The sequence below is a fragment of the Pygocentrus nattereri genome, chromosome 23, assembly GCF_015220715.1.
Source record: "Pygocentrus nattereri isolate fPygNat1 chromosome 23, fPygNat1.pri, whole genome shotgun sequence".
NCBI lineage: Eukaryota > Metazoa > Chordata > Actinopteri > Characiformes > Serrasalmidae > Pygocentrus > Pygocentrus nattereri.
In genome coordinates this window covers 26,163,130-26,174,238 of record NC_051233.1, presented here as the reverse complement: position 1 = coordinate 26,174,238, position 11,109 = coordinate 26,163,130, and the positions used below count along the sequence as shown (strand labels likewise).

The 11,109-nt window shown below is 40.8% G+C and overlaps 1 protein-coding gene across 2 annotated transcripts in view; it reads left to right on the top strand.

The window, feature by feature from the left end:
* The window catches only part of fdxacb1 (ferredoxin-fold anticodon binding domain containing 1), an 11,972-nt gene extending 2,011 nt beyond the window's left edge, over positions 1–9,961 (top strand). For both annotated transcript variants that reach the window (XM_017699942.2, XM_017699932.2), the window contains 4 exons: positions 3,587–3,743; positions 3,930–4,133; positions 5,074–5,232; positions 5,687–9,961. In XM_017699942.2, the coding sequence (XP_017555431.1) occupies positions 3,587–3,743; positions 3,930–4,133; positions 5,074–5,232; positions 5,687–6,740 (1,574 nt within the window). In that variant the 3' untranslated portion in view covers positions 6,741–9,961. The remainder of the gene's footprint in view (positions 1–3,586; positions 3,744–3,929; positions 4,134–5,073; positions 5,233–5,686) is intronic.
* The last annotated feature ends 1,148 nt before the right edge of the window (positions 9,962–11,109 follow it).

Here is an 11,109-nt window from a genome sequence, read left to right as displayed (position 1 = left end):
TTGTGTTTTTACTACTGTATTGTGTGTGCGTCTTAGGCCTGTCATGATCACAGAATTTAGCTGACAGTTAAGTGCCATTTAAATAATCACATTAATTTCATAATATTTACAAAACAAATAAACTGTAAATTAATAATTAATAATTGTCTAACTTGATCATATTTTCTGATAAGCTGTCTTGCTTCCTAGCAGATGATGGTAACTAAAACTGGTTAATGAGCAGTCTGGCCTCTTCCTATTTCCACCGTTATATCAAAAACATGACTGCAAGGTGCCAGAGGGCGAATGGATGGAAGTGTATGGAGCTAAACGGCTAAGTTTCAAATTTATTTGTTATTTGCGCAACATGTCAGGACATTTATGCATTGAAATGCTTGTGGTGAGGCTCAGGTAATCACTCTACAGACAGTAGAAAATAAAAATACAGTATAAAAAACAAATTGAAATATATTAAATATACACAAAATATAGAGACGATATACATTTTAAAGTGACGTATGCGACTCAGTGTTATTGTTCTTTAAAGTGACTTAGTGTTAAGGTGTTATTGTCCATAGCAGAGATGACATGATACAATAATAATAATAATACTGACAGAGTGACTGAGTGAAATGGTAGTTGAGGACGGACCCACAGCTTCACAGCTTGGTCAGAAGCCTGACAGCCTGTGGATGGAAACTGTTCATTAACCAGGTTGTTCTAGCCTGTATGCTGAAATCTCCTGCCTGATGGCAGGGTGGTGATCAGGCAGCGTGTTGGGTGACCCTGTCTGACCGGATCTTTTTGATCTTCCTGAGACAGCGAGACTGGTCGGCGTCCTGTAAGACTGTTAGTTTTTTGCCTGTGGTGGCTTCTGTCGTCTTCACCACTCCTTTAAGGGCTTTGCGGTCGCAGGCGGTGCAGCTGCTGTACCGGACAGTAATGCAGCCCGTGAGGATGCTCGCTATGGTGCACCTGTAGAAGTTGGTGAAGGATCTGAGGAGGCAGACCAAATGTCCTGAGCCTACGCAGGAAGAAGAGACGCTGACAGGCAGATCTCACATAGTGTTGGTGTGGAGGGACCAGGTGAGGTCATCAATGAGGTGAAGGAACTTCACCCTGCTGACTCTCTCCACTTCAGCTCCAATGATGAACAGGGGAGAGTGACCACCCCTCTGCAGCTTCCTGTAGTCCACAATCATCTCCTTTGTTTTGCTGATGAAGACAGAGACTGCTGTCATGACACCACGCTGACCTCGTCTCTGTAGGCTGTTTCATCTCCACCAGTGATGAGGCCTAGGATGATGGTGTCATCAGCAAACTTGAAGATGATGTTAGATGTGTTTTTGGCTACACAGTCATGTGTATACAGGGAGTACAGGAGGGGGCTGAGCACACATCCCTGGGGAGCACTTGTGCTCAGAGTCAGTGTGGAGGAGAAGCTGTTCCCAAATTTCACCACCTGGGGTCTGCTCGTTAGGAAGTCCTGTATCCAGTTGAACAGATGAGAGTTCAGACCCAAGTGTGCGAGCTTAGGAATGAGTTTGGCAGGGATGATTGTGTTGAATGCTGAGCCATAGTCTATGAACAGCATTCTTACATATGTGTTTTTCCTGTCCAGGTGTGTGAGAGCAGTGTGTATTGTTAGTGCAATGGCATCGTCTCTGAGTCTATTGGAGCGGTATGCAAATTGGAGAGGGTGTATGGTGGCTGGAAGCGTTAAGCAGATGTGAACTTTGACCAGCTGCTCGAAGCACTTTATAACTGTAGATGTCGGTGCAACAGGGTTCTAGTCATTCAGGCAGGTGACAGACGATTTTTTGGGGACTTGAACAATTGTGGTTTCCTTAAAGCACTTGGGAATCACTGACTTAAAGAGAGGTTAAAGACATCAGTGAAAACCTCAGCCAGCTGGTTGGTACAGAGCTGTGGACACCATCAGGACCGGGTGCCTTGCGTGGGTTAACTGCCCTGAAGGATCTCAGAATCTAAACGAGCACGCTACCATTTGAGCCAATTCCCCTCGCTAAAAACAAAAAAATAGCTTAGAATAGTTTCTAATCACTTGCCCAGAACTTTTCTTCAGTTTTAGAAAGTAGAAGGATGCATTTCACTAAACATGAGAGAAAATGTAACTATATATTTCCTTGTTTCTACGGCAAATGGGTTTTGGGCAATACAACGCTAGCATTACTGCTACTGAGTGCTGATTGTTTGGTGAGCAGAGCGGATCGTTGGCTGTTCGTGCTTACTGACATCATGAGGCTCTGTTTTAAACTCCTTTAAAAATATAACAGTGGTGTTAACATGTGCTTTATGCTGTTCAGTGTTCAGGAAATGATTCCATTCTATTACATTAAAAATGTTTAAGCATGCTCAAATGCTCCATCTTAACCCATTCATTTTAGACTTGCTCGAGAGCGCCCTCTAGTGTTTAAGAAACCCGGAAGACATCGCAGAATGGTAACACTCCTCTTTGCAAGTTGTCTGGAGTAGCTCCCAACTAATGACAGAACTAGCTCAAACTCAGATAAACAAACATTACTCACTGCTGCCCTCTATATGCGATGTAGCGCCGGTAAGAAGGACAGAAAAAAACACGTCCAATTAAATTGTCTTTATTAACAGAATTTAAACATGATTGTAACAGTAAACAAGTATGGAATATAACTGCGGTCAGCGCAGATAATTGAGATCAGGTGAATATGTGATTATAGTGACTGGCTGAGTGCATTTTCACTGTTTCTGATTTATTCGCATTATTATTCGCAAAATAGCAAGATACATATTGTGTATTGTGAACATATGTGCCAGTTTTGTAATATAATATACCTTGCCCTATCAATACCTTTAACTAGTGGGCATGTTAATATATTAATATGTATTAAAGATGTATGGCATATAAGATCATTAGCCATATTAAAAAGCATCCCATTTAGATTTCTTGTCTGGTTAGATTTTGATATGTATTTATTAATGCCAAATGTCAGTCCTCCTCTCAGGATGCTACAATATCATGACAATGTTTTGAGCAGTCGTACACATAGTGTGTTTAGGCAGGGTTCCTCTGAATGATGCCCAGTTCTCTTAATGTGTGGTCTGGTCATTTTTATTCCTGCATTTGAAATTATGTTCCTTGGCTTGATAAGCTTATGTGTTGACTCTGTTTTGCATTTGAGCCAGTCGTTCTTCCCACTCATGAGGTGTCATAAACCAGTGAATTTGCACACCAGTGGTCAAGGCATTAGATTTCTGTAGTGGCTTGCTACAAAATGGCTGAAGGGGTAAAACTTCCTTAAAATCCCTCTTGTCGTTTATAAATACACATTCAAATTGCATTTATGAGCTCATGTGTCAACTTTATTTTGCATTTGAGCCAGTCGTCCTGCCCACTCACGCGGTGTCATAACCCGATAAATTTGCATGCTTGTGACCATACCAGTATATTTTGGTCACAGTTTGGTTGCTATGAAGCAGCCAAGGGGATAAAAAGCCCTCTCAAACTTCCAGTTGCAGTTTGTGGGAGGCCCATTTTGGAGTCTTAACACTGGACCAAACCGTAAACCTAATAATGTGCGTGTACATGTGGTTGTGTGTCTTTTCACAGGATCTACTGTGCTGTTTGGGGTGGACTGCACATGCTTAAAGGGGCATGAGGTCATTCAGCAACATCTTTATGACTGTATCATCTTCAATTTTCCTCACTGTGGCCGTAAAAGCGGCGTCAAGAAGAACCGTACCCTCCTGGCTAAGTTCTTTCAGAGGTAAGCAAGGCCCTCTGGAGACCCGTGAGGATTTGTTTGGTCGTTATGTAAGCCTTGCAGTGTTACACAAGAGTCATAGTGAGGGGCTGAAACACTGTTCAGCCGTTCTCACAGTGTCAGCGCAGCCCTCGTTGGGAATGATGCTCTCTGCCTGTGTGAAGAGCGCTCTCTGCTTGTGTTTTCTAGTTGCGCCGAAGTGCTTAAGGACAATGGGGAAGTGCACATGGCTTTGTGCAACGGACAAGGCGGCACTCCATACGACAACCCCATGAGAGAGTGGCACAATAGCTGGCAGGCAGTTGCCATGGCAGCAGAGGCAGGCCTCATCCTCAGTGAAATTCACCCATTTGATCGTGACAAATATCAAGGTTACAGATGCACAGGTTACAGGTATGGAGATGTTTTTATTGAGGCATACTGGAAGACTTTCTTTGTAACCAGCATGATTTAAAGCACTTGTAACACACATCTATACAGAATACTGGCTGTTTATATATTGCTTCTGTTGTATTTCAAACCTTATATTATACAAAACCTCATATCTCCTAAATGGTAACTTTATAGGAGAAGGACAAACAGTTGTTGATCAGCATTTTATAGACTTTGAATGTTTGTTGGTATTTCCAAATGCATATGTGACAGCTTCACAAAAACACTTACCACACCAGTAAAATTTACATTTCATAATAAACCGTAATACTAAATATGTTTGTTACTGCAGTTCAGAATATATTCAGTAGGTGACTGCGTATTAACAGTTGCACACATGCTGTAATTTGCTATGATCGAATTTGCAATTCTAGCCAGCTTTAAAGAGCCACGTAGTCACTCACAGTGTAACAAATGTATAACAATCACAGTCTTACTTTTAGTTTATTTTAGTCGGTTGCTTTTATTTATTTTACCAAGCCATTTTATTTGGTTAGTTCACAGTTTTAACCGAGCTGTGCAGAGTGAACCTGGGTATTGGTGAGCGTTTGGCACTTCAAGCTTATTTGAATGCAGACCACCCTAGAAGTGGATGAGGAGAGCTTCACTCCCTTGCCAGACACCTCAAAACTAAACCTGCTTTTAATTATTATTAATTTATTGTTAAAATATCTATTAATATATGTTACCAATAACTCTTGCTGATGAAATGTTATGGTGTTTAGGTTGCAGTTTTTGTGGCAAAGACAGAAAAGCTTCTGAATATTAAATAGAGAAACAAATACTTGAGCATTTAATTATAGTAGTAATTATTTAGGCTAGCCCCGATTACAATGTAGTAAGATTTTATTTATTTCAGGTGATGATTTGCTATGTTTGCATGCTTTTAATTCCTCTGCAGGAGTCAAGACAAAGGTTTTCATGTAGAAGGGGCACTGAACCACATTTTTACCCGGAGTCTGCCATACACCATGCCAGAGAAGCTGAAAATGGTCACAACAATTGGAAAGGAGACAGTGAGTTTTGAGGTTCCAGAAGAACTGAGCGATTATGTGAACAGGTAGGCAAAATAATCTATCAATACATATCATATTTAGATGGCATGTAACAGTATTTGCCTGATTAATGCAGAGCCAAATGATCTAAGGTGTCATTAATTCTGGAGATGTAAGTCACTTGAAACTACCATTGTCCATAATTGTGCTTTACTGCTGAAAATGTATCCAGTATTTTTAACTGGCAGTTCTACTGATTTTCTGCAAGACCTAAATAATTGAAAGTTTTGTAGATAAAATGGGTTTTGTAGAGATTTGTAGATAAAGATTATAAGTAATGGCTGTTTCCTTCACCTACATCGCCAAGTTTTTTTTTTTATTAAAATGGATTGAATACCTTGGATTGATCACATAAATATCTTCTTTTCCAGCCAGTCCTCACCCATGCAAGAAAAAATGAATATGACTTTCTATTAAAAGTTGTAATTAGGTCATGCTGTTCATTCTTCTCTTCATCAGGGGTTTTCTTAGCCAACAGTCACACCATCCTGTAAAAATTGTGCTGGAGCAGCTGCTTAGAGAGATTAAATCCTCATGGCCTGTGTGCACAGTTATTGGCAACTTCCCTGAGTTGCTTAACTGCTGCCCAGAGAAACTCCAGTCTTGCGGCTTGAACTTGACCCCTTCTGATGTCTACTGGATCAAGCCCATTGAAACCCACCCTCTTAACCAATGTGAAGACAGCATGAAGGACTGTGATCCGATGGAGGATCAACAGAGCTCTGGTGGGAGCTATGCTTTGCGGCCATCTCTGTTGCTGCATGTACAGGAGATCATGCAGAATGAGGACTTTAGCCCTGGAACTCTTCATGCATTGAGTGGCTTGGTCTTCCAGAGAGTCCCCATATCCCCGAACCAGTACCCTGCTTACCATCAGCTTCTCCTAGTCGGTGTGTTACCCTCTAAATCTCAGCCCCTCCAGTGCCTCAAAGACTGCATGGAAGCTCTACTTTCACCTTACCACGTTTCCTTCAAGGAGGAGCACCTTGGAGAGGAACATCAAGTGTGGGTGTACTCCCAAGATGTCCAGAACTTTGGCAGGATGACATCTGTCCCTGTCCCAGGATCCGACTTCCAGGGATCCCTCCAACTTTGCGTGTTATTGCTGAACATAGACCACTTGGCCACCCTGATCCTCTCTATCCCTGACTGGAGACTGCTGTGGAGCGCTGACCCCCGCTTCCTTGCACATTTCGAACCACGGCCTATTGGTCCCTTCCGGCCCTTTTCGCTGTACCCGCCAAGTTACTCTCATGACATCAGTTTCTGGATGGAACCAGATAGCTTTGATGAGCTAGATTTCCATGCTGTGGTGCGGGTGGCCACAGGTGGTGCAGTCAAGGATCTGAAACTGGTGGACCGTTTCCGTCACCCGCACATGGGTCATGCCAGTCTGTGCTACCGGCTGGATTACCAGTCACCCGACCGCGCCCTGTCCCACAGCCAGGTGCTGGGCCTGCAGAACCAGCTTCGCAGACTGTTGCCTCTCCGTTTGCAAGTCACCCTCAGGTAAAAACCCATGACGAGGTGATCCAAAAGTATGTTGTTTACAACTAAAATTGACAATGAACATTACATAAAAATCACTGACACTGGCTGCTTTAAACATGTAAACCACGGATTCTCAGCTCCCGTGTTGGGAGATCCAGTGCCCTGCACTGGTTCAAGTATTCCTTGACCTTGAACACATCTGATCCATCTCACTGACTGCTTTTTCAAGCCCTTTTAACTGTCTCATGGGGCTAGACGTGATATCATATCGATAAAGTCTGAGGACAACCATGAGAAGTTTTGTGTTAATTAAGGTTGGACTTAAAAGGGTAGGAACAAAATGAGTGTGAAGTTTCTAAACCAATCTCAACTTGTGAAGGTGGAGCACGAAGTAGTCAGCGAGAGTGTGCTCATCAACATTGTCTGATAGACACCGAAACTGTCACTAGCACATGGATGCTATGTAAGTTAGCATGGCTTAAAAAAATCCCCCGGAATGCTCCAATTAAGCATGAAGATGTGAGGCATGTGTGCAGAGAACACGTTACATGCTGTAAACATGAAAATGACCTCCTGTATCAGAAAGCCAGAGCCACTAGCTGATAGCTGATTGTTTTGCTTGTGGTATCGAATGTACTCTGGATGTTAAAAGAGCACAGACTAGAGGAATTTGGGAGTGGGTTTAAGACGTAGCATATCCTTGCTGATGACAGATTTTGCCACAGTCCAGCACCAAAATTTAAGAATTTGCCCCCAAATGAGTATTCTTATTTAGAGATCATGTCCAGACCTCTGAGACAAGCTTGAATTAGTTGTATTGGGGTATGAAATATTTGCAAATGTGCAGGGCAGTGGGTCTGTGTAAACTGTGTTTTATAGGATCCTAGTGGAATCTCCAGGGGAAGTGAGACTTGAGGACTGTGAATATCTAAAATAAGGATTCTGACTTTTTATACGCCCAGTAATTGTTCTGCTCAATTATCTCTATAACTACAATGTACTCAGGACTGTAAAGTTGTGGCATTATTTCATTTTTGTGCAACTACCAAAACCTTCATTGCTGGTCCATTAATGCATGCTAAAGGCTGTCAGTGAACCAAGAGGAACATTATCTTTGAAAGTTATCTCTTTGTGCCCTTTCTGTAAGTTTGCTAAGAGCAAGCTCCTCTACTACTACAAGTTACCAATACAAGTCAGCATACTCGAAATTCATCAAAACAGCATTAGATAACAAACCAGATTTCTGCTAAGATTCTGGGTTTGTCTTCTTGCCTCTAGCTGTGTTTCCATCCAAGTATTCTTTTTGCAACAATGATTCTAAACAAAAAATGGCTAAAATAAAAAAATCACAATATTATACCACATGCTTAGAGTACAAAATGTATGTCCATTTAAAAAAAGATGGAAATATATTTACCGAAAAAAAGCAAGTCACGTAATATAATTGTTTATGATGAATGGCCATTTCCAAAGCCAGGATATGGGTGAGTGCATTATGCCTTTGTCTTTGTATAACAATGGAGAAATTAGGGCTTTCTCAGTATCATTAACTGTTTAACTTGATTTTAAAATATGTCCCTACCCTCTGTTGTAGAAGTGTTTTGACAGACGTAATCTGATCGATGTGATTGACCTAAAGAGCTGTTGAAAATGCATGAACAATGCAATAATTTTGGACAGTTAGATTTTTTTGATTAAAGGGGACTTCCACTGTTTTTTTTCCCAACATTTCTGCTTAATTAAGTCAGTAAGATGTAAACAAAGTAATTCAAGATGGTTTAGTGTGAAATGCTCCATTTGAGTAAAACTTGCCAAATCAGAATTGTTCACAGTGGTATGGATAGGAACCAGACGTCTGAAGAGTTGTAATGATTCTAAAACCTACATCACACTACGTTTTTACATAAAACGGTAGTAAGTAGGTTGCCTGATGTCTGAGACACTGTTTTACGGTAGTGTTGAGATGCACTTTTAATGTAAAGCATATTTTTAAAATGCATTCATGAAGATTTTGACTACTTTATCATTATCAACATTACACATCTCTGGTTTACAGGTGGCTTTGGAGAGTAAATAAAATGGCTCTATTCGCATCGTTGACATTGCGACCTCTGGTTCCTATCAACACCACTGTAAAGAAATATGAGTTGAGAATTTCTCTATAGTACATTGCATATCAAACCACTCTGACTGACTGTTTACATCTCATCAACTGAATTATGCAGACATTAAAAAAAACCTGATTGAACTCGCCTTTATATTGAATTGGTTGTTTTAGTGTCTAATTGGATAAAAGAAAACGTCTCAAATGATATTAATAAGTACAATAAGTGAAGACTTCTACCAAAAACGTAATGGTTTGAGAATAAATGAATTAAACTAAGTATTGGAAGATGTGACTTCTCACTGTGGTCTCACAAAAGAAGCTGCTGGTAGAGCGGTGAACTGACCACCCCAGAGCCCAGACCTCAACAAAAGCGAGTGTATTTGAGTTTACTTGGAATGTAAGAATCAGAAAATGGAACCAACTTCTGTGACTAAGCTTTGTAGGTGTGGAAAAATATCCCAGCAGATTTCTTTGAAATTTCAGTAGAAAAACTTGTACGTAATGGCTGTTTGACTGGCATTAAATGAAGGGTGGTCTCTGACTTTTGCACAGTACTGTATTCTGCTGACATCACAACCTATGTAAGCAGCAAAGAGGTAATAATCAGGCGATGCCTATGCACTGAACCAGATAAACATGTACATATCTTACTTAATGTACCTTTAAGCTACTGTAAGTAACTCTTGCTTTTTTTGAAGAGTTTATCTGGACGCTAATGATGCATGATCAGGCATGTTTATGCTAATGACTTATAGACTATATTTCATATCAGGAAGAGACTTTCAGTAAACAGTAACCAGAATCTCATTTCATATGATTTGGTTTCATTTCTTCATGTATACGAATCCCATACGTTTACAGTGAATATGCTGCTATATAAAATGATGGATTTTGCCTTTAGAATGATCATGTAAAATTAAATGAATGTTTTTCATTTTAAGTGGATTTTAATGATTTTGGTTTTTTGAGAGGGATTGGTACTGCTTAAGGTTTTGTGCAGCTTTGTGTGCAAACGTTTGAAATAGTTGCTACTTGGAAAAAAGTACATTTTCCACGAATTGCCTGGTTACGCTTGAGCCCATAAAACGGGACTTCTCTGAAATCCAGATTAAACTTTATCCTTTGTTCCCAAACCATTTGAGAGTAGTCTGTTTTTTTTCCCCCAAAAGCCTCATTGTTTATGCTTTCCACATATTTTGGTTACAAAAGACTTTCACCCTTTTAGCTCTCTTCTGGACTGTTCTGTTTTTTTTTTTCATTGCCATTTTATTAACATCTAGAGCCCTTAACCCCTTAAACGTCCCAGTCTTATTACATACTAAGCCTTATTATTCAGTAACTAAAAGGGATCTACTTGATCTACTTAAATGCAATGCAAATGTTGTTATTAGGTAATAGAAGTGTGCAATAAACCTTTGGGCCTGCTGGTGGGCCCTGGCCATGTAAGGGGTTATGAAAGACATAAGAGTAGAGCCAGTTTCTCAGGGAATTAAAGGAACAGTTCAACTGTTTTTTAGTGTATGTGAATACACTAAAATATACTGTGTATATACTGTGTATATATTGTGTATATACTGTGGATTACATGCGGGATCAGGGAATGCTGTGGCGCATAGTGCATGACTTTCTGCAGTCAATCACTACAGACCTCCAAACTTCATGTGGCCTTCAGATTAGCTCAAGAACAGTGTAGGGAGCTTCATGAAATGGATTTCCATGGCCGAGCAACTGCATCCAGGCCTCACATCACCAAGCGCATTGTGCAATTGTGCCAAGTGTAAAGTTTGGTGGAGGGGGGATTATTGTGCAGGGTTGTTTTTCAGAAGTTGGGCTTGGCCCCTCAGTTCTAATAAAAGGAGCTCTTAATGCTTCATCAGACCAAGAGAGTTTGGACAATTTCATGCTCGCAACATATTGGGAACAGTTTGGGGGTCCATAGGGAGGTCCATAAAGACATGGATGAGTGAGTTTGGTGTGGAAGAACTTGACTGGCCTCAACCCGGTAGAACACCTTTGGAAATAAATTGAGCAGAGACTGTGAGCCAGGCCTTCTAGTCAACATCAGTGTCTGACCTCACAAATGCGCTTCTGGAAGAATGGTCAAAAATTCCCATAAACTCCTAACCCTTGTGGAAAGCCTTCCCAAAACAGTTGAAAGTGTTATAGCTGCAAAGGGTGGGCCGACATCATATCACACCCTATGGATTAAGAATGGGATGCCACTCAATTTCATATGTATGTGAAGGCAGATGACTAAATACTTTTGGAAATATCGTGTATTTCC